The sequence below is a fragment of the Bos indicus x Bos taurus genome, chromosome 21 (assembly GCF_003369695.1).
Source record: "Bos indicus x Bos taurus breed Angus x Brahman F1 hybrid chromosome 21, Bos_hybrid_MaternalHap_v2.0, whole genome shotgun sequence".
NCBI classification, from domain to species: Eukaryota; Metazoa; Chordata; class Mammalia; order Artiodactyla; family Bovidae; genus Bos; species Bos indicus x Bos taurus.
Window position 1 is genome coordinate 16,583,418 of NC_040096.1, and position 23,215 is coordinate 16,606,632.

General features: G+C 47.0%; 1 protein-coding gene across 16 annotated transcripts in view; it reads left to right on the plus strand.

Annotated features, from left to right (window-relative positions):
* Positions 1-23,215, plus strand: part of AKAP13 (A-kinase anchoring protein 13) — a 324,450-nt gene that overhangs the window by 276,235 nt on the left and 25,000 nt on the right. For 11 of the 16 annotated variants that reach the window (XM_027522117.1, XM_027522121.1, XM_027522127.1 and 8 more), the window contains 9 exons: positions 10,342-10,409; positions 12,613-12,679; positions 16,645-16,780; positions 18,156-18,268; positions 18,888-19,040; positions 19,627-19,877; positions 21,494-21,619; positions 21,733-21,850; positions 22,930-23,178. In XM_027522117.1, coding sequence (XP_027377918.1) covers positions 10,342-10,409; positions 12,613-12,679; positions 16,645-16,780; positions 18,156-18,268; positions 18,888-19,040; positions 19,627-19,877; positions 21,494-21,619; positions 21,733-21,850; positions 22,930-23,178 — 1,281 coding nt within the window. The remainder of the gene's footprint in view (positions 1-10,341; positions 10,410-12,612; positions 12,680-16,644; positions 16,781-18,155; positions 18,269-18,887; positions 19,041-19,626; positions 19,878-21,493; positions 21,620-21,732; positions 21,851-22,929; positions 23,179-23,215) is intronic. The other 5 variants (XM_027522122.1, XM_027522131.1, XM_027522120.1 and 2 more) reach the window with 3 other exon arrangements.

Consider the following 23,215-nt stretch of genomic DNA (forward strand, 5'->3'; position numbering starts at 1 on the left):
TTGGAATACATAATTAGAAACACCTTTCTCAAGTTGCTTATTACACAGTGGCTTAGGATAAGAGTTCTAAAGGTGTAATCCTTGGTACTTACTCATTGCAGCATTATTCATGTTGTGGAAAACTTCAAAGGAGCTAAATATGTAACAGTAAAAGATAATATATTCTTTAGGTGGCATATTAGGCCAGTGGTAAAAATGGAATAGCTCAAAGGTCATCAGCAAAGTTTTTCTGTGGGGACTTCCCTGGTTGTCCAATAGCTCTGAGACTCTGAGCTCCCAATGCAGGGGACCTGGGTTCGATCCCTAGTTGGGGAACTAGATCCCACGTGCTGCAACTAAGACCCTGCACAGCCAAATAAATTAATTTTTTAAAAAAAGCTTTCTGTGAAGAAACTGATAGTTAGGACACTAGGCTTCGGAGGCTATTAGGCGTCTGTGGCGATCACCCTACTCACCTCTTGTAGCAGAAAAGCAGCCACAGACAAGACATAAATGTGAGCATGACTGTGTTCCAATGAACCTGCTTTTGCAAAACAGGTGTGAGCTGACCTCAGCCCCCAGGCTGTGGTTTCTCAGCCAGTGGAATAGATCTGCAGGTACCGACAGATCTCCACGACATTTTGGAAACTTGAGAGGCAATAAATGGAACTGTGTGTATGATCCCACATTATAGGAAACAGATAAGTAAATAGTAATTGTTTATGTAGCTATATGAGATTGTCTATAAGGATATACACCAAACTGTTAACAATTTGAAAAGGAGGTTAGAGGAGAGATTGAAGGGGACTAAGTTTTTTTTTTTTAATACTTCTGCATTGTTTGAATTTTTTAAGACTGTACTTGAATATTGGCTCTCTAAGTTAAAAAAAAAAAAAAGTAGATGTCATCTCAGTGGTAGTTTCAAAGGTTTTTCTGCTTGTCAGCTGGTCTCTGAAGAAGGCACAGACTATGTTGATGTTGATTGAAGAACATAATGGCTTTGAGCAGTTAGTTGGACAGAAGATCAGAGTTGCTGTGTCACTGTCCTGGTAGCTCCAGTGTGGACGAGAAGCAGACCCCACCAGCTCTCAGTTCTGAGTTATGATGTGAAATACTATCAGAAAGTTGAGGGACAAAAGAGCAGGAAAATCTTGTTTGAAGACCCAAAGAATGCTTTTCTTTGTGCTATTCTCTGCTGACTCAGACAATCAAGAATCTGCCTGCAGTGCAGGAGGCCTGGATTCGATCCTTGGTCAGGAAGATCCCCTGGAGAAGGGAATGGCAACCCACTCCAGTATTCTTGCCTAGAGAATTCCATAAACAGAGGAGCCTACACTCTGTGGGGTCTCCAAGCATCAGACATGACTGAGCAACCAACTCTTTGACTTTCATAGAGAACCATAGGTTTATGGTTATAGTGAGTGGATGACTCACTATATACATCCCCGAGTAGCTCCAGAAAACTTTTCAATCTCAGTGCAGCCTGGAGAAAGTTGTCTGATGTTGTCGGTATGTGAAGCTTCTTACTACTGTCACTGGTTTTTGCATACACGTTATTTTCAGGTGAGAAGAGTTGAATTATTGTTAGTCTGTGTTAGAGTACAGTGACTCAGAATTGAACCTGTGCCTGGCACGCGACTGCTTTGTCAAGAGCAGAATATCCACTCTGATGGAGGAGAATGCACCTCTTGTAACCAGGCATCTTAAACCCACTTTTGTTCCCTCCATACCTTTCCCTGTTAAATAGAAATTCTCTTTTACTGGACTCACTCCATGATGAAATAGAGCTGGGGCACCTCAGACTGTTGAAGTGCCTACACTGTTGGTGGTAGTGTCTACAGGACTCCCCCTGGAGAGGGGACCCGTGTAGCTTCTGGGAAATGTCTGTGGCCCAAGGACACTGAGCCACCCACAAAGAATCACCTGTAGGGGGCTGAGACTGATGGGGAACAACCTGACTCAAGAGATTTGAGGCTTGTAGACTGGAGTTCTCAGCCACCGGTCTTTGTAGCAATTAAATAGCTCTATAGGACGGTGGTTTTCAGAATGGTTTTTGTGGAACTGGTGTTTTGGAAGTTCCACAGATAGTGGGATTTATATATTTTTAAAACTAATTTACAGCCTACTGTAAATTTTTCCTTCCATCTTGAATTAATTGAAGAATGTAATATGATTGCAAGGCAAGCCATTTTTTTTTTTTTTTTTAAGAAAACTACTAATATTTGTACCTACCTATCTGTGAAAATGAAGATACTGTACTCTGTATTATGCATGAAAAGTGAAAGTGAAAGTCGCTCAGTTGTGTCCAGCCCTTTGCGACCAAATGGACTGTAGCCCACCAGACTCCTCTGTCCGTTGGATTTCCCAGGCAAGAATGCTGGAATGAGTTGCCATTCTCTTCTCCAGGGGCTCTTTCCGACCCAGGGGTTGAACTCAGGTCCTCCCTCCTGTATCACAGGCAGATTCTTCACCATCTGAGCGACAAAAATAAATACAGACATAAATTAGATGCTGAGGTAGATACGTGAACAGCAAGTATAATATCCACCTGATTGCTTATATTTTGATCCATCAGAACAGCTTCACTGTTCTCTTTCATTGCAAAAGTAAATGTTGAGATTATAGTTCAAATATCTGTGCTAAATATTTTACATATTTGATGGCACACAATATAGCACTATTTTATTAAGGCTTTTTAAATATGGAAGATCAATAAAATAATGGGTTAACTACTAGTTCTATGTTAACAGTGTTTATAATAGTAGGTGGAGGTTTTTTGTCTTAATTTGTAATTTTAATGTTGAGTCACCCAAGTTGTCTGTTTCTTCTGGAAGCAGACAATTTCATGGAGTCCAGTGTGTCATCGGAGAAGGCAGTGGCACCCACTCCAGTACTCTTGCCTGGAAAATCCCATGGACGGAGGAGCCTGGTGGGCTGCAGTCCACGGGGTCGCTAGGAGTCGGACACAACTGAGCGACTTCACTTTCACTTCCCACTTTCATGCACTGGAGAAGGAAATGGCAACCCACTCCAGTGTTCTTGCCTGGAGAATCGCAGGGACTGGGGAGCCTGGTGGGCTGCCGTCTCTGGGGTCGCACAGACTGGGACACGACTGAAGCGACTTAGCAGCATAGTGTGTCATCACAAGAGTCTTCTGTTTGGAGAATCTGTCAGGGAGGAAGTATTGTCCTGATGTCCTCTGCCAGCAGTTCTTTGACTTACAGAAGTCACTTGATCTAACTACAGATGTCACAAGTTATCTTAGGTCTGCTTAGCGCAATAAGGAAGAAGAGTTAATGTTTTTAGGTTTAAACTGAGAGAATCAGACGACAAAAAGGAACTGTTGGATAGGGCCTGGTTACCCTAGTATATACCTAGGTGCAAAAATAACATTTTCAGTTTGTATACCACCCCACCTCAGAAACCTAGGGTCTCCCAGTCTCAACTGTAGCTTTGCAGTTCGTTCCAGGGTTAGTGTTGAAAGAAGCTCAACGTTCAGTGGTGGCCTTAAGATCTGTGTGTGACAGGGTGCAGCCTGCCACTTGTAAAAAAGAGGAGGAAAAATCAAGGCTTGAAAGCAAAGGAAACAACGTGTCGTCATCTTCCCCAAGGAGCAGAGGTAACGGGCTGCTTCTCTGCAGCTTCCTGAAGAACAGGGCCTGCAGCGCCTGTTGTGGGTGTGAAGCACCATTTGTGATCTTGGCAGGAAGTGGAAACTATGAGTAATTTGAGGACTCAGAATCTTTCTTCGCTTCCCTCCATCCCCTCTCATGTCCGGGTCTCTTCCCAGGAATCTCAGGAAACAACAGCATCCCTCCAGTTCCTTTACCTCCTAGGAAGCCCTTTCCTTGGTTTAACATAATCCTGTTTGCTGACCCTGGAGCCTCAGACCCCAAGTGGCTGCTCAGTTTTGACCCGCGGTTTAGAAAGATCAGCCACCTGGTCCATCGTGGTCGGTGTGGTGATGGCTGATGTTGGTCTTTGCCTGTCTTTCAAACATCTCTAGTCACTTTAATACATCTTTCTGCATGCAAATATTGAGAGATTGAGCAGGCTGGAACTTTTAAAACAAGTCAGCAACTCTTGACTTCACTGGAAAACACCTGGACCGGTCTGAAGTCATAGTCGTGGTGAAAGCTGAGTTCCTTTGGTGGACTTAGGTGGAAATGGTCAAGATCACAGACGCTAGAAATAGCCAAGGGGCAGGAGCAAAGCCTCCCTGAGGTTGGTTCCTCTGCAGTTTACTCTTGGAAAACAAACACACGGTGAAAGCAGAGTTCCCCCTTTGTCGGGAATAAGTAATTTAGGAGAAACTTGGCAAGTTTGTTTTAACTCAGCCAAAACTCGACTCTTATTTTAGGATTTTGGTAACTTGAATAGAGAAAGGAGGAGAGCATCTTTCCACTTCTTCCCCCTTGCAGTTATGTAAAGCTTCCCTTGAATAAGTCAGCTGTTCTTTCCAGCCACCACGAATAATTTGGTCTCTGGAATGCCGCTGGAGTCCTTCAGCGCAAGGAATCCACTACATTCGGGTTTTCAGATCTTGCCAGCGGTTCCGTTTTGTTTGCTTTAAACACATGCAAGATGATAACTGAGATCACTGTGGATTTATTTTCTGTTGTGTTAGCAGCTTCTGAGTACTTTTGTGGTAGGTTGCTTCTCCTGATTAGAAGAAAAGAAACAAGTGGACCAGCCTCAACCCAAGTAGGAAACATAAAGAGTTCAGACTGCTTGTGATGGTCTGGTTCACCTTGAGATTTTGTCCTGAAAGGCAGCTCTCTGGACAAGCAGTTTTCTCACATTTAGAGTTCATCGCTTAGATAGTGAAATACATATAACCGGTGAAAGAATAGAAGTGTGTTTAGGGGAAGGGACGGTGGAAGAGCCTCAGCAGTGAAGCCAGTTCTTATCCAAGCACAGCACTTTGGGTGTTGCTTTTTGCTGATTTGTTTACCAGCATTCTTACAAAAACTGCTGTTAGGTGAGCCCTCCAGCTACGGTGATGTAGCTCTCTTTTGTGGCTTTGGTCTTGTTCCGTATAACCAGCGCTGTGGTTATCACACCAGCTACCGAGAATATCTTACAAGTCATTTGTATCTACGCTCTATCAGTCCAGACCAGGCTCTGTCTCACAGTCCCCAGAGAGTTTAAACCAGAAGTTGCAGAAATCCTTTTTGAGCATGTATTTCTAAATTTATCAGTATTTAAATGTTTTTCTGCTGTTGTTGTTTTGTCGGTGAGTGTTGACGTGATAGCAAAAAATTGGACCTTGCTCTCCTTAAAGTTAGAAAAGTCTCTCTAACCCCTAATCTTTAGAAGGATCTGAGAATTCTCCTGCACGTGGATGCTGCTGCTCAGACTGGTCTCCAGGAGGAAGAGTGGTCAAAGCTCTTCAGCACAGCCCTCCCAGGAAAAGTGCTGCACGAGCCCTTTCTTCAGAAGCTGACACGACTCGGGAAGGTGAATCCTTCCTTTAACAGGCAGGCCTGGAGTGTTCACGCCACTCTCTCATTTCATTTCAGTTTGGCCTAGCCTCTCCTCTTAACTCTTCTTTAAAGCTGATTTTCTTAGGCCAGTCTGTCTAGTGGGTTGTTGGATTTCTCTGCTGAAGGTGAATGGGTGTATGGTGTATAACAGTTCACCAAAGCTCTGGTGGCAGAGTTTTAAAAGGTGAAGCAGCAAATAGATGCGTGCTCACAGCCCTGTGGGTTTTCCTTCGTATTCTTTTATTTGATGCCTCCATGTAGCCAGGAAAGAAGCTACAGGCTGGGCTGTTTGCTTTTAAGTTCAGAGCAGTCTAATTAGGGGTCGGCTCTGTTCCCGTAAACCACGGTGCCAAGGCCTTCCTGAAGAACTTTGAAGAATGAAAGCATATTGCTTACTGCTCTTAGGAAATCTTTTTTTGAAAAATAAATAAATAAAAGGCCAAATAATTATTTGATCTCCCTAACAACATGGTATAGAGTTTGTGACAGGAAGCTTGAAAGTGATATTAGATTGTCTTCAATTTGTATGTTCTTGGTAATCGTCTGTTTTCCAAAACAGAGGTTTTAACCTCAAGATTGTCAGTTGGGCCAAAGTTTCTAAATCGCCCACATACACCGCTAAATCCATTACCGTGAACTGAGTCCAGGACAGCTGGGTAACAAGTTGAGTGGTTTTCAAGTAGGTACTCGAGTGTGTTAAGCAGACATGCATGCAGACTGTTTATGTCTCAGACTTGTGGCCATGTTATAAAGTGTGTTGAAGCTTCAGCTGGGTTGTGGCTTTGGGGACGTGTGTCTCAGTTAACTAGAACAGTGGATTGTGTGAAAAGCTGTTTACCAGAAGTGCACTTTAAAAATACTACTTCTGCTTTTATGGTACGTCAATTGGAGTTGTCCTTTAAATTTCAAACACTGGTCTGAGAACTTGAATATTCCTAAAATCTATTTAAAAGTAATTGCACCATTCCCGCTATTTAATTCTCTATAGGGTGATGAAACTATGGGTTTTGTGAATTGCCTGTTCATAATCTTTATACCATTTTTCTATTTGGTTCTTTGTCTTACTGTTTTATACATTTAAACATTTAAACATTTTTAAGATAGGGTTGTTAGATGTGGCACTCCATTTTAATTCCATTTCGAAATCTGTGGTTTCTTTGGCTGTGATATGAATTCATTAGTTTTCCTCATATTTTTTCACCCATGTTTCAAAGTATTATTTTGTGTAAGTAAAATGTTATGAAGAAGAGGTTCTCTTTGGACACTTAGGCGAGACTCAGAGAGAGCAAGGAAGAATGGGGTTAAAGACAATGTAGAGAAAGACAAAAAAGCAGGAAGGGGAGCTGAGAAGCCTGTGCACGAGGACGCGTCGGGTCGGCAGGACTGGGCCACGGTCTCAGGCATCTGCGGGGCAAGGAGGGGAGACCATCACGGCACGGTACATGATAGAGGCAGGTGTGGAGTTCCAGAAGCTCAGAGGTCACTGGGGGTCTGCTTCCCTGGGAGAGTCAGAGAAGACTTCAGAGAGCTGAGTCCTGCCAACCCAGTCAGGGAAGGAAGAGTGAGCAAGGGACACAGTTGCAGGAAAGAGTTTGTTCAGAGCTCAGAGGTGTGACAGAACATGGCAAGGGGCTAGAAGTGTACACACACGATGGGCTTAATCAAGCTGAGTAAGGAGTGTGGCTCAGATGGCAAGGTATCTGCCTGCAATGTGGGAGACCCAGGTTTGATCCCTGAGTTGAGATGATCCCTGGAGAAGGGCATGGCCACCCACTCCAATATTCTTACCTGGAGAACTCTGTGGACAGAGGCGCCTGGTGGGCTACAGTGCATGGGGTCGCAAAGAGTTGGATAGGACTGAGCAACTAACACTTTCACTTATCCTAAGGATGATGGGGGACCATTAAAAGAGTCACTCTCTGAGAGTCTCAGAGTCTCACTTTCTGAGAAGTAAGTGGGAAAAAATTTTCAATATAAGTCAATAACGACAAATTTGGTCCAGCTCACTGTTTCCTCTTTGACCCTTTCTGGAAGGCCATTGGCTCATGGGGCTTAAAGCCTTTAATGAAAGTTCACCAGAGTCTAGATCTGGAACGTGAGTTTCATTGCATGATGTGTAGAATGGTGTGAAGGCATTGGAGTCTCAGGAATTATTTGGATTTCTGTTTGCGGTTCTTCTCTTTTCTGGGAGCAGTATGATGATTTCTTAGTCAAAACGTATCCTTATTTCCAAATAGCAGAGAACTTGACAATTTAACAAGGGTCAGTGATTTCCAGTTCTTGAGAAAAGTATCCTCAAAAGATTTCCTTTTCGCTGATTAGAATGAGTCACTCCCCAGGGGGCTCTCTCTGCAAAGGCTTCCTTGTGCCCAGAAAGGGATGTTGCTGAGAAACCCTGGCATTAATATTCAGGGATGTATAACCCTTTCATAACTGCTGACCTCTGGGGCAACTTCATGACTTAACGTGGAAGTGTTCATAATCACAAACAGTAGAAACTGCCAGGAGCACAGCATCTATGCGGCTCCCTTGCAGTGTCATCCTGGAGAAGAAGTGGAAGCAAGAATAGAGTTCTGACTGAGAACCCTCCAGGTTGCTTCCTCTTGTTGATTCCCTGAATAAACCTTTCCCAGGAGAGTCTCTCCTCATGCTGACATTGGGAAATGAACTTGAGTGCCTCTTCTAGTTGAAGAGCATCAGAAAAATGACTGGAGAGTCAATTTCTCATGGGGTGAAGCTAGAAGAGGTTACTCGACTCAAGGCTCGGTAGGCCGGAGAGTGAAAGGCCCAGAATAAAGCTTCACTCCATCCCACTTCCAAACTAGTTCCTGCTCTGGGCCATCCTGTTGACCAAAATAGAGTTGCTCCTGGTGGCCTCTTTCATGGGGTCGTATCTATCTGCCATGATTCCTCCAGAGTGAACTTGCCCCAACCAGGCCCTAGTGACGATTCAGATGACTAAGAAGTTGAAAAATCTTCTGCAGCATGAGCCTTATAGAACATTTTGAAGTAATTTACTTTGAAAAATCATCTCTTTCAAGAGATGCAACATAAGGAATCTTACAGAAGCTCAGAGAAAGGGAACTGCGGGCAGGGGGCAAATGCAGTCTTTTCACTTTGGAGATCTGAGGAAACTGAGGCCTATGGGGGAGGAGCCGGCCTGGAGTCACAGTGACTAACTCGGGGAGCCAGGACCTGAAACACACTTAGTGTGACGGCTGTGCCTCTAGAGCTCCTTTTAGTGTTCGAAGTGCGTATTTGACCTACTGGAATCAAGACTGTGACAGGGCATTTGGCTTTTGTATAAAATAAGCGTAAAGTCTAAAACAGACATTGGAATAGGCAGCATGAGGCAGGCACTGTGCTAGGGAGACTTAAAGTTTCATCAGTAGATGGAGAGACCCTGCCCTGAAGGAACAGTCAGTGGAGGAGAAAGTGTTAGTCGCTCAGTGGTATCCAACTCTTTGTGACCCCAGGGACTGTAGCCCACCAGGCTCCTCTGTCTGTGGGAGTCTCCAAGCAGTAATACTGGAGTGGGTTTCCATTCCCTTCTCTAGGAAAGCTTACTGACCCAGAGATTGAACCTGGGTCTCCTGCATTGCAGGCAGGTTCTTTACTCAGTGGAGGAGAAAATCGTAGGATCATCCAATCCTCTGTGACTGGTGGTGTTAGGAAAGAGGCCTATAAACCTAGCAGATGTTGAGGAAGGAATGGAGAAGGCCCTGGGGTCTGGGATTCTGGCCTTTTCCACACTCATATCCTCAGAACCCGGGCATATAAGTCAGGAGAGCATCCTGCCCTTGGTTCAAGGGTGACCATTCAAGGACCTGTGGTCCTTCCTAAGTCAGAATGGGAAGCGTTGCCAAAGGGCAGTGTCTGTTGACTTTCTCGGGGAGCCTTGCCCCGGGGAGGCTGTTGCCGTGGGATCCCCACAGACAGATCTCTTACTTGCTTTACTTGCCCTTCAGCCTCCTGGCCCAGCTCAGTTTATGACTTCATGGCGGCAGTACAAGCTGGTGCTGGCCCTCTTGAGGCCCTGAGGGCTGGGTTTTTTCTGTCAGCAGCCCTTGTGGGTCTAGGAGTTGAGATGAAAATCATGTACTCAGCAGATCGTGGGCGCTGCTTCATCTTTCAGGAAGTCTCCCACTTTCTCTTGAGTCAGGGCTCCTGGAGGTGCTGAGGGGTGATTCTGATGCCCTTTCTCCTGCAGCTCTTGACCCGGGGTGTTGCAAAAAACTCAGGGTGGATAGGAGTCCAAGTCAAAAGGACACAAACAGGTGGGTTTTCAGATTCATACTCCATCTTTGACGCAGTCGTAAGCCCCTGTGATGGGGGTGTATTTACATATCATCTGTGGGTGTTCTTACATGTTTATGTTAATGTCTGTGTGTGTGCGTGCATGCATGCGTGCTCAGTCGTGACCGACTCTTTGCAATGCCATGGACTAGCCCACCAGGCTCCTCTGTCCATGGGATTTCCCAGGCAAGAATACTGGAGTGGGTTGCCATTTCCTTCTCCAGGAAGGAACTATATGTACGTATAGTCCGTATCACTTGTGTATTATTTGTGACACAGACTCACATGTCGACGGCAGACACTTTCACTTTTAGTCTTGGTAGCCTCTCAGCTTCCTGCCCGAGAAGTGCCAGGTTTCTCATTTTTATTAATCGGAGATCACATCTGCTCTTGTTTCTCCTCCTCCTAATGATGTCACACGCCTGCTTCCTGGAAGAGGCTGCAGTCTGTGATCCTGGGTAGCCACACTCTGATGTGAGCGGCTTCCCCGGCGCCCCATAGGCTGCCGTGGCAGTGAAGATCCGTGTGGCCTCTAGTCTCTGTGTGTTTAATGTCACCTGGCGTTCTGCTTTCTTTTCAGGTTGTGGCGCCTTTGTCCACAAAGGCTGCAGAGAAAGTCTGATCTCCTGTGCAAAGGTCAAGATGAAGGTAAGACATTTCTGCCTGAACCAGTGAAATCCTCAGAGTTGGGAGACTTGGGCTTAGAGTTTCTGTTTGTCTTTTCATCATTTGCTACCTCCTTTGAGACTGCAGTAACCCAAAATGTTTCATCTCTTCTTGACACACTCGGGAATTTGTGGCTTTCAGAAGAGGAAATGCTTTCAGAACTTGTCCACGTTAAACACACGTCTCGCTGTGGTTGTAATCTGTGTCACCTGTACAGTGACTTTCTTCTTAACCATGTTGCAGACCTGCTCTGCTCTTCACACTCCTGCCTTCCTTCCTGGGGACCACGAGGGCAGCAGGTGGAAATCAGGGGCTCCGGTGTGCCGACGGCGGGGAGGGCAGGGTTTTGAACCAGCCTGCCCGGCATCCCTTTTCTCCACAGGCTCACGTAGATCACACGACAAGAAGGGAGGGGGATGGTGGTCCAGGCTCTGATATGCACGTCACATAATAACACCCAGCGCTCGTCAGAGGCCCTTGTAGAGCACGAGACTGGGGGCAGATGGGCGTTTAGGTGGCCCGTGTGGTTTTTCAGTGTTTCAGTCAGTCATAACTGTCTCTGCTCTTGTCAGAAGAGTGCTCTCCAGCACCATCTACACTCGTGTTGAGCGTGCTGTCTACTTCCAGTAACCAAACACGTTTATCTAGTGAAGTGGCCTCAGACTTGAGAGTCACCTTGGGGGCTTGTTATAAAACGACACTGGGCCAGTGACCCCCCTCCCAGAATTTCCGACTCTGGGTGGGTGGGGCCAAGGAATTTACCTTTCTAATAACTTCCCAGAAGATGCTGTTGCTGCTGGTCCGAGGACCGCACTTTGAGAAGCACTGAACTAGTGTAAAGGCGACAGGCTTCTGTGCCCTGGATCTTACTCAGCCCGTGGATGTAAATTATGTCCAAGGGCTGAACTTTTCTTTTTTTCCACAGTATTTATCACCTTCTTGAGGCTTCCCTGGTGGCTCAGACGGTAAAGAATTGGCCTGCAGTGCAGGAGACCTGGGTTCAATCCCTGGGTTGGGAAGATCCCCTGGAGAAGGGACTGGCAACCCACTCCAGTATTCTTGCCTGGAGAACTCCATGGACAGAAGAGCCTGGCAGGCTGTAGTCCATGGGGTCATCAAGAGTCAGACGCAACTGAGTGACTAATGCAAAATATCACCTTCTTAGGGTCTGTGTATTTATTACATTTACTTTCTGTGATCTGTACTTTCCCCCCACTGGAATGTATGTAAGCATCAAACTTGGCAGGCAGTCTGAAGTCAGGAGCGTTTGATCCATTGGCAGCTCTGAGCCTGTAGAACAGAATCTGGGCTGTAGGTCCTTAGATGTTGGAGAGGCGAATGGAGGTGACAGCCCCCTGGGCTGAGTGGCTGCCGCCTCCTCCGGGCAAGATGCACAGGCCCAGGCTGCTGCCTCCCGCCCCCTCCAGCATGCCTCTGTCCTTGTCGTCTGACCCCATGGGCCTTTGAATTTGTGACCTCTGATATGAATGTCATCATTGTGACTGTGCCAGAGAAAGACAGCGACGGGGACATAGCCTACCCTGTGTAAAAGAGTGTCATCGAAGAGGAGGAGTCCCATTCTAAACAGACCCTTTTCCACTAATGATTTGTCTCAGACGAATTGCTTCAACCCGTTTTCTCACATGGTGTCTCTGTTCCATGCCACAAAAAAGTCTTAAAATTAGCACTTTCCCTAAGAATTATTTCACACCTTATACATAAATGCTGATCACTGGAGAGATGGAAGTGAAAAGGGCACAGATGCTGCTCAAGGGAACCAGCGTTGTGGGGATGATGGACGCACAGACAATGACCATAGATAAGGAAAGAACTGGAGGGGGTTACGCACAGCATTCTGAGGGGTGCCAGTTACTGCCTCATGGGAGGAGAAGACGGAAGCTCATGGTGGCTCTGCCCCTGAGGTCTGTCCTTGAAACAGGAGACTGCCTGGCCTGTGAAGGGAGAAGAGCGTTCCAGGCAGAGGAGACGGATCTCTCAGAGTTGCAGGCCGGGCAGGCTCAGGCAACAGCCAGCGCTGAGTGGCTGTGTGAGTAGGACCCTGAGGACCGTTGGCAGGAACAGGAGCAGCTGGCTTTGTGTTCCAGGCCTCTTGAGACTTGACAGAAGATAAGTTGTAAAATTCATCAAAACTTGTGAAATTTATTGACATTTCTTTCTCTTCCAGCAGCCCAAGGGGAACCTGCAGGCACACGACACGTCCTCGCTGCCCACAGTCATCATGAGAAGCAAGTGTGAGTGGTCCTCCTGCCCCTCCTGGCTCCCCTGGGCCTCTCCGGTTCAGGACTTCCACGTGCTTCTGTCGTGTCCCTTTGTTATTCTTAATCACGGTTTGAAGACCTGTTTTGTGGTAACTTAGAGAAGGCTGCAGTTCCCTTGACTGAAAGCTTGGTAGTCTGGCAGTCTACCATCAGACCCTCTGGAAGGTCTTAGAAGTCTGTGTGTGTGTGTGTGTGTGTGTGTGTGCATGTGTGTGTGTGTGTGCGTGTGCGTGTGCGCGCATGCACGCGAGCTTACAAGGCAGCACCTGAGCCTTGTTTATTTAAGCGAGTGACCCCCATGTTTTTTGAAGCTCCTTTTCCATGAGTCAACAGTGAAACTTGCTTTCGGTGTTCTCAACATCAAATGAGACCTTGCTTATTAAACTCCTTGACAGACCGTGAAATTATATAGTTTGGGGGTGTTTTTTCTTTTTTCTCTTTTTTTCAAGGGTTACACAGATTGAGTTCATAACACTTTGTCCCATCAGCCTATCTTCTCCATTCTGGGCAAAGCTCCACTTTGGTTTTGCTGAATGTGTTCCCCTTTTCATCCTCCATTCTCTGTCTCTCTCTCTGCTTTCTCCTCATTAGTACACACTGTGGTCTATTTAATGCAGACCTCTCTAATCTGCCGTATCTTCAGACATATGTGTACCTCTGAAAATATCTCTTATTGTTTTGTGTGTTGAATTTAAATTAGACAGTATGACTTATGCTTTTCCCCTCAATATGGTTTTGAGATCTGCGTGTGATATTATATGAAAGCTATCATCTCAAATTGCTGCGTGGTATTCTTTCAGAAACATACGCCACATTTTAATTACCAGTTCCCCCAAAGACTTATCTCCACCCACTGCCATAAATAACGCAGTAATGAATACCACGTTAATTAGCTCACAGAACCCAGTTGAGACTCGCCCCCAGGCTGTGTTTTTCAAGGCCTAGCTCCTGGATCGATTATAAGTGCCAGTTTTGGGCCCTACCCAGAGCTACACCACCAGAGAGTCCAGGGGCGGAGCCCGGTGCTGTTTCAGTAGATGCTCCAGGTGATGGTGATGTCCACACGTGAGTGTGAGAACCGCTGCCCCAGGCCCGACTGTTCTGAGCGCTTCCAGACGGCTTGGAACGGCCACTCAGGCTGTGCTGCCGGCGAGGGTGTGGAGTCCTGTCAGACAGAAGTCTGGTTATTACCCATCTTTGCATGTAAATTCCTAGACGAAAGTTATGCCAGACTGTCACCCACTTTAACCAGTGATCCAACCCATCCCAACACCTTTTACAAGCCTATTCTTACTAAATTTTTTTTTGGCTCTATGACATTTATCTCTTCCTTCAGAAATCTGCTTTCTTTCAAATCAGATAAAAAAGGTCTTCCCCAAAGCTACCTATAATATTGCCTCCAGCCCCGCCCCGTGTATTCTTATTCCGCTTTTACCCACCAAGGTAATGTAGCAGTAAGAGTCCAGGTGGCGGACTCAGATTGTATGGGTTTGAGTCCTAGCACCCCACTTAACAAATTACTAACCAGAGACATATTAATACATCTTTTGTTACCTGGACATTATGACTTGGTATCCACCTACCTCACAAATTGCCAGCCACACCCGTTAGTTTCTGCAAAAATCCTCTAGTCAATAATGTGTTAGCAGCTGCTAACCTCAGACAAACCTTTATGGCTCCCGCCCACCCCCCCGTACCTCGTGTTCCTCCTCCGTGGAAGGATGTAGTGGTATCATTAGGCGGTCGTCGGGTTTAAGTGAGGTGACGCCCATGAAGCTCTTGGCGGTGGGCTTCCCTCAGTGGGAACGTTCCCGCTGCCATGGCCTTCGCAGGTGAGGATGCCGGGGCTCAGAGGCAGTGAGCAGCTTCCCTGAGCGGGGAAGGATTGGTTCCCAGCAGCCGCAGAGCTCTCTCTCACCTCCCCCCACACCCATGTCGCCTGAGGTGCACGTTGCCCTTGGCAGTCATGAGGCTCTGTGTGACCTGACTGGGCTCTGCTGCTCCAGCCGTCTCCCCGGTCCGCATGCCCACACCCTGCCTGCCTCCTCTGCTTGTCATCTCCATTTCACGTTAGCGCTGTGCGAGCGTTCCTCCCTTCCTTCAGACAGTCCTCCTCCTCAGAATGTCCTCTTTTCCCATCCGCCTGTCCACATCCTCCCTTCAGGGACTTCCCCATTCAAGGACTGATGTTTCTCCCTCCATCTGATGGGGTTTTTTTTTTTAATTATTTATCTTTGGCCATGCTATGTCTTTGTGGTCGTGTGGGCTTTTCTGTAGTTGCAGGAAGCAGAGGCTGCTCTCTAGTTGCGGTGCACGGGCTTCTCATTGTGGAGGCTTTTCTTGTTGTGGAGCACGGGCTCTCGAGCACAAGGGCTTAGTAGTTGTAGCGCTCAGGCTTAGCTGTCCTGCAGCACGTGGGGTCTTCCCGGACCAGGGATCAAACCCCTGGCTTCTGCAGTTGGCAGGCAGATTCTTTACCACTGAGCCCCCAGGGAACTGCTCCTCCATCATATTTTATCTGCTCACTAGCTTCCCTCTGAGACCCTGAGGTACTCCAGTCCCTCACACTAGAGCCTGTTCGCCTCTCTGCCTCTTGCCTTTCTTCCCTGTTGGGTGAGGCCCCCCACCTCCTGGTGTTGTGCATATTTCCTGTAAGAAGGGTCTGGTCATGCAGTCGTGTGGCAGGTTTCTGATGATTACATCACCTTCTTCTGAATAGAATCTGAATGGCTTTATCCATTTTATTAAGTCAAGCACATCCTGTAATATGCTCCTAGGGCTGGACGGATAATGCTGCTCGCGTCTAGGTCAGGAGCTTCATTATCATGGAAAAATCATCTGTTGCCCAGATGTCAGTATGATTGCCTGACCCGAAATCAGAGCTCCAGTGTCCGCTTTGGGCGTGTGCAATGGCCATGAACTTGGGCAAGCTCCGGGAGATGGTGAGGGACAGGGAGGCCTGGCATGCTGCAGCCCATGGGGTCAGAAAGAGTCGGACATGACTGAGTGACTGATGAGCATGAGAAATACTCAGTTATGAGGTCAAATTAGCTGGGTGACATCAAACCAGGTTGCATTTTCCTCCTCTGTAAATTAGAGGAATTGGTCAAAATCTGTGTTCTCAGACATTGTACAGAAGAAACTCTTGGGAAGCTGGTAAAAAACATCTTAGACTCCTAGGTCCCACACACACAGGACAGACAGGGCTGGGAATTTGCATAACTAAAAAGCCCCTCACACGAAAAACACTGGCCTAGGTCATCTCTGAGGCTGCTTGTGTCCTTAAGATTCTTTCAATCTCCTTTTCCCTTTGAATTAGTTTAAAGTTTTAAACACATGGTGCTTTCACATGATTCTTTATCCTTATGGCCTCATTTCCATCACACTCCACAGGTAACTCCATTTCTTATGTTTATCTTTTCCAAGTTTCTTAAAATGAAAGCAGACACCAATTAGGATTAAACGTAGAAATGGTCTGTGGTGCACTTTATGCTGCACTTTGATTTTCTCTTCCCCGTTAATATATTATCGTGCAGTTTTGTGTCATTTCATGCAGGGTGTCCTCGTTTTTATGGTAAAGCTTCATAGTATCCACCAGTAGGATATACCATGATTTATTAACCGACCTTATTTTGGTAACTCATTTTGCTTTTACTGAACTTTGCACTGAATACCTTTGGTCATATGTCATTGCAAGTGTAAACAAGTAAATCTTGTGGCACGAACATGTCCTGAAGGAAACCACTGGATCAAAGGTATAGGCATTTGCAGTTTCAGTAACTGTCACCACATTGACCTCCATAGAGTTTTTGTCTCCAGTTAACACTCCCAGGGTGGCTCTCTTTTAAAGCGGTCAGTTCCTGTTTGATACTTGTCAGGCGGGTCCGTGCTGGAGGGCCTGAGTCACTGACACTTCGGGGGTGTCCTCTCCCGTGCAGCCTCCCAGCCCAAGGAGCGCCCTCGGTCTGCTGTCCTCCTGGCCGATGAAGCCATTGCCGCCCCAGTGTTTGCCAACAGACGGTCCCAGCAGAGCATCGCGCTTTCCAAAAGCGTCTCCATTCAGAACATCGCTGGGTAAGTGGGGGTGTGGAGACAGCACAGTTGACATCAGGCGATGAGAGCATCATAATTTATACCATGTGACAAAAAGATGCTCTTGGGAAAGAACGTGTAACCTATCGAGTTGGTGCATAGCTGAGTAATAGAGACAAGCAGGGTGAGGGCTACATTTGATGCAGCCATTCTGTAACAAGGATCCCCATTGAACACCATCTCAAGTAAGGTTTCGTCCATGACCAGTCCTGCCTTTAAAGAACCTGCCTTCTAAGAGGATGATTTTTTAGATCAAAATAAGAAGTGGAAATAGGAAAGGAAAAAAAAGATTTAATGCTGAATGTTGGGCTGCAACCACTTACATTTTCAGATGTCATACTTTACTATTGGTCAGATGAACCTGGGAGGAGAGGGTAGTTTTATCTTTTTTTTTTTTTTTATTTCTATTTTCCATCCTTGCGTCTTGCCCTTCAGTCGTGAGTGAGTAATGGGCCGAGGATGGCAGTAGGCTCCCAGCCCCTCCTCTGCCCCGAGCTCCTCTGTGATCCCTACGGAAGCTGCCGTGACCCCTGGCTATGGAGGCCCCGGCTGTGTGTGGTTAGTACAGGGCTGATTGTGATGTGGCTGGCTATTCGGGGTCAGGTGCCTGCCTTCCCACCAACTAAAGAAGTCACTTCAAATGTAGGGCTCAAAGTGTCCCTGGCAGCTCTCCTCACCCACACTGGAGGAAAATTCCCAGCTGAAGGATGCAAATCTCCTTTTGTCTGTGTTTCCTAACCTCTGTGCTGGATAATGGTTCCTCCTCCTCAAGGAAAAAAAAAAAAAAAAATCCACGTATTTTTATATCATTCTGTCCCAGTGGTGTGATTATCTTCTTTTCAGAGTTGTTAAGTTCATCTCAATTAGTTTATATTATGACTTTTAAAAGTTGGCCTTTAAATAAAATTTAGTTTTAAGTGACTCTGGTTTATCTCTGTGCCATACCACAAACGTAAACCAGGTGCCTGATGTGCTAGCTGGGATCGAGAAAAGTCCAAAGAATATGGTTTAGCGTTAAGTGCTGGCTCTGTAGGTGTTTAGGGAACACGAGGAAAAGGTGTTGTGGTTAGACACGAGTTTCAAACAGAGAAATTGCATTTATAGTGGGTATGCAGTTTGAAAGAAGAGTATTCTTCTTGTTACTTAGGGTTTAAAAAATAAAACTGTAAGGTTCAAAAAGTTCATGGCTGCAGTGGTATTTCAAAGCCTCTCTGACCTCCTTCATAGTTCGTGTTGCACGTTGCCAGGTACCTGACGTAAGTAATTTGCCTTTGACGTCATTTTGTAGTTTTTCAGAGCTTTGCAACCATGGCTTCTCAGAATACACCCAACAGTATGTGTTTCTTTCTCTCCCTAGAGTTGGCAACGATGAGAACATATCGAACACCTGGAAGTTCCTGTCCCACTCAACAGACTCACTGAATAAAATCAGCAAGGTCAACGAGTCCACAGAGTCCCTTACTGATGAGGGTAAGCGGAGGCCACAGCCTGTGTGGTGGGCGTCTGCAGAGACTGTGCCGTTAGCGGGAACGCAGGCACTCATGGAGTGATGGTGCCTGCTCTCCCAGCTCCTGTGATGCTTCTCTGAACTGCCTGTGCAGCGTCAGATGCTTTATAGCGAGCTGGTGGACCTGCTTATTCAGTTGTTGGGTACTCGTCCACTTAAGGACGCCATTGAGTAATGTGGTCAGCCTCTGCCGCAGACACTGCTTCTTCCCCTAGACTTGCGTACATGTTCAGTTCACAATTGTAAACCTTCTCTCTTAAACAAGGAAAGTCACCAGGACCCTTCTAGCTCTTGCTTTACGTAGGAATCATGTCTTAATCACCTTTAATTTAGGTGACTTTTTCACCCTTAACCAAAGTCGAATATAGTGTACGTCACTCTTGAACAGAAAAATGCTCCTTTCTAATAGAATATATATATATATATATATATATATATATAGTGAATATCACTGTCTTAGTGCAGAGTGCATAATCTCATGAAGTTATTATCACCCTGAGGAATGTCCACCAGAGGTTTTTTTAGAGGTCACTGATGCAGGACTCTGACACCGATATTTTTCTTTTTCTTTTTTTTTTTGAGGAGTAGGTACAGACATGAATGAAGGACAGCTAATGGGAGATTTTGAGACTGAGTCCAAACAGCTGGAAGCAGAGTCTTGGAGTCAGATTGTAGACAGCAAGTTTCTGAAACAGCACAAGAAAGATGTCGTCAAGCGGCAAGAAGTGATTTACGGTGAGACTCCTCATGTGCTCTGCTGAGGTTTATTGCACTATGGCAAGTCAGTTTTCAAGTATGTATTATAGCACTATGGCAAGTCAGTTTTCAAGTATGTATTATAGCCATCTCCAGGATTTTCTTTAAAAGGTTTGAGGTATAGAGACATGATCTTATTTCTGTCCTTCCCTCTCTCTCTAAAATGATCTTCTTGAATTTTATTGAACATTTTATTGAGTATGAGTGCTTATTTATGCAGTATTCTTAGAGATCCCCTGTGACAGCACAGTTTAATTCCTCAGCTGCAGCAGAAACTAGACTAAATACAATTCCTTTCTGGGAAATGGGAGCACAGTCAGTTATGGAAGGTAACTTTGGAAACCACCATTTGAGAGGGATGGAGTTCAGGATGCCTGTCAGAAAGCAGCGTGAGGTCCCATGAAAAACAGGAACAGTATGAAAACTCTTCAGGGAAAAGGCAGCTCTTGACCCAGCCTTAAAGTTTAAGTTGGGCCGTAAGCAGCCTTTAGACAGGCCCGGGCTCTCGGGAGCAGGGGAATCGGCGAGGGGGCATCCCTGACGGTCCAGCCCTGTCGCCCCCCAGAGCTGATGCAGACGGAGTTCCACCACCTCCGCACCCTCAAGATCATGAGCGACGTCTACAGCCGGGGCATGATGGCCGACCTGCTCTTCGAGCAGCAGATGGTGGAGAAGCTCTTCCCCTGCTTGGACGAGCTCATCAGCATCCACAGCCAGTTCTTCCAGCGGATCCTTGAGCGGAAGAAGGACTCCCTGGTGGATAAAAGCGAGAAGAACTTTCTCATCAAGAGAATCGGGGACGTGCTTGTGCAGCAGGTGAGCAGGAGCAGGGCCCTAGGCGCTTAACACACACACACACAGACACAGCAGGGCCCTGGGTACTTCTCTGTCACACACACACATATACACAGACACACACACATAAAGACACACAGACACATACGCACGCACACCCCCAAACACACATATACACACATGGGGACTGGCAGCCAGGTGTTCTCGTCCCTGAACTGCCTGTGATCTCTGTGAGCTTGGGCGGGTGGTTCCATGTCTCCAGCCCTCAGTTTTCCTTTTTTGAGATTGAGGGCAGTATTCTCTTTTAATGCTATTTTAAAATTTAAAAGCCATGGGTATATAAAGTACCCAGCGTACATGCTAGGTATGCAATAAAAGTCAGATTTCCTTGCTTTTGGGGGGTGTTTGCTTTGTGATCACTTAAAACGTCTCTGCTTTCAGCTTCTCTGTTGGTCAGGGGGAAAGGAAAGGCTCCCGTGAAGCTTTGGGGTGAGGCTCAGGCCTTGCCGACTGCAGAGGCTTAGTCCAGCAGGAATGGCTGCTAGCGCGTGTCGCAGGGACCACTTACAGAGACTCAGCGGCTGCCCCGCAGTGCGCGTAGCTTCAGATGAGGTAGCACACACGGGAATTAGAGAAGGGCCACGCGGAACTACTGGGGCTGCTGGCCCAAGCTAAGTAGGATAAGCAGCCCTAGGTGACTTACCATGGCTGTTTCTGACAGCTTTCTGACTTACCAAGGAGACATCCTTAAGACTGCTTCCTCATGAAAGACTTCTAGTGAGTCCCTTCATTTTATTGCTATTTTTATGACAATTGGGAGTTAGAACATGTTTTGCACAGTACATGGATACTTCTGTGTTTATTTTTTAAATATCCATATCAGCTTTATTGAACTGTAATTCATAAGCTATGTGATCCACCCGTGTAAAGTGTGCTGTTCAGTGGTGTCTAGCTTATCCATGGATTTGAGCAGCCGTTACCAGGGCCAGTCGTAGAACGTTTTTATCATCAGCACCCACCCGCACTTCCCCGACTTCCCCTGCCCTAGGCAACCACTGATGTACTTTCTCTCTGGATTTGCCTGTTCTGGACATTGTATATAAATGGAATAAAACAGTATGTTGTTCTTAGTGACTGGACTTTTCATATGTGAGTACCACATTTTATCCGTTTATCCTTTGATGGACACGAGGATTAGTTCCCCTTGGTTGGGGGCTGTTGTGAGTAGCGCTACTGTGAACATTCACGTGCGTGTTCTTATATGGACATGTGTTTATGGCCAGGAGTGGAACTGCTGGGTCATATGGTAACTCTGCATTTAACTTCTTGAGGAACTGCCTGTCTTCCAAATCTTCTGCAGCATTTCACTGTTCTGGGGGAAGTTATGAGGAAGATCCCCTGGAGGAGGAAATGGCGCCCCACTCCAGTATCCTTGCCTGGAGAATCCCATGGACAGAGGAGCCTGGTGGGCTGCAGTCTGTGGGGTCGCAGAGTCAGACAGGACTGAGCCCCCAAGCCTGAGCACAGCGAGGAAGCCCTCCTGGGTTATGCGAGTTGCGTGGGCCCCGGGCACATGGCGGTAACACGAGTTCAGAGCCCTGAGTGGTGGCGTAACCTCTGCCTGCTCTCCTCTGCAGTTCTCAGGGGAGAATGCCGAACGCTTAAAGATGACGTATGGCAAGTTTTGTGGGCAGCACAACCAGTCCGTGAACTACTTCAAAGACCTCCACACCAAAGACAAGCGCTTTCAGGCCTTTGTGAAGGTAGTGACGTGAAATGTGGAACTCCCCACCGTTGCCCAGAGCCTGTCCCTGTGAGGTTTAGCCCGAGCCTTCCCCTCCGGGTCGTTCCTGACATTCGGTCTCCTCCCTTGCAGAAGAAGATGAGCAGTTCGGTCGTCCGGAGGCTGGGAATCCCCGAGTGCATATTGCTTGTAACCCAGCGGATCACCAAATACCCGGTTTTGTTCCAGAGGATACTGCAGTGTACCAAAGGTGAGTCTCTCTCTTGAATCAGTCTTACTTGCCAGTGGCCTGTTCCCTGTCTGTCCAGCAGAGGCCCTGTAGAAGGACTCTTCCACATCAAGGAGGACTAAAAGAGAAGCCTGTGTTTTCTCTTAAAAATGGTTTTCTTGAGTACAAACATGAAATGTCACATCACCAGACGTAGAGTGAATGAGAGCAAGAAGGGAAGGAACCACTAGGTGATCCTAGCCAAGAGTTCAGTGGCCTGCAGAGCTTGTCACTTGTCTCTCTCGGCTGGGAGGGGACACTCCCACCTCACCTGCAAGTGCAGGGATCGCTGCTGTTTCTCAGTTAATCAGTCCCTGCTCGCTTTTATCTCTGCTGGCCCTGCTCTGCCACAGCTACATTAAGGATTAGGTAAACAAAGACCTAGATTAAAAAACTGGAGGCTCCTCTCCCTCCCTAAAGATGTTGGATTCCTTCCATTTTAGAAGGTAGCTTGTGGGACTTCCCTGGTGGTCCAGTGGCTAAGACTCCTCCCTCCCAGTGTAGGGGGCCCAAGTTTGATCCCTGGTCAGAGGGCTAGATCCCATATGCATCAACTAAAGGTCCCATGTGCTGCAACTAAGGCCTGCTGCAGCCAAATAAGTATTTATGCATCGATATATGTACGTATGGGGCTTCCCTGGTAAAGATGTAAAGAATCCACCTGCAACACAAGAGACCTGGGTTCAATCCCTGGATGAGGAAGATCCCCTGGAGAAGGTCATGGCAACCCACTCCAGTATCCTTGCCTGGAGAATCCCCATGGACAGAGGAGCCTCGTGGGCTACAGTCCATGGGGTCACAAAGAGTCGGACAGGACTGAGCAACTAAGCACAGCACATATGTGTATGTAGAGAGAGAACGTAGCTTGTGAGTGCACATCATCTGTCTCACTGAAACATCTAACCTTATTTAGAGTTAAACTCTGACTGAGCCAGAGGTCGGCACATGACTGCAGCGTGTCGGCCTCGCCCTGCCCACAGAGCATGGACAGTGCTGTGGGGCACGGAGGCAGGGCACCCCGCTCCTGCCCGGTAGGGACCCAGCTCTCCTCTCCTCCTCAGACAACGAGGTGGAGCAGCAGGACTTGACGCAGTCCCTGGGCCTGGTGAAGGACGTGATCAGCGCCGTGGACAGCAAGGTGGCAAGTTACGAGAAGAAGGTTCGTCTGAACGAGATCTACACAAAGACCGACAGCAAGTCAATCATGAGGATGAAGAGCGGTCAGATGTTCGCCAAGGAGGACCTGAAGCGGAAGAAGCTGGTGCGGGACGGGAGCGTGTTTCTGAAGAGCGCGACTGGGAGGTTGAAAGGTGAGGCCCGCTCACGTCTGAGGCTCCGCACGCTCCA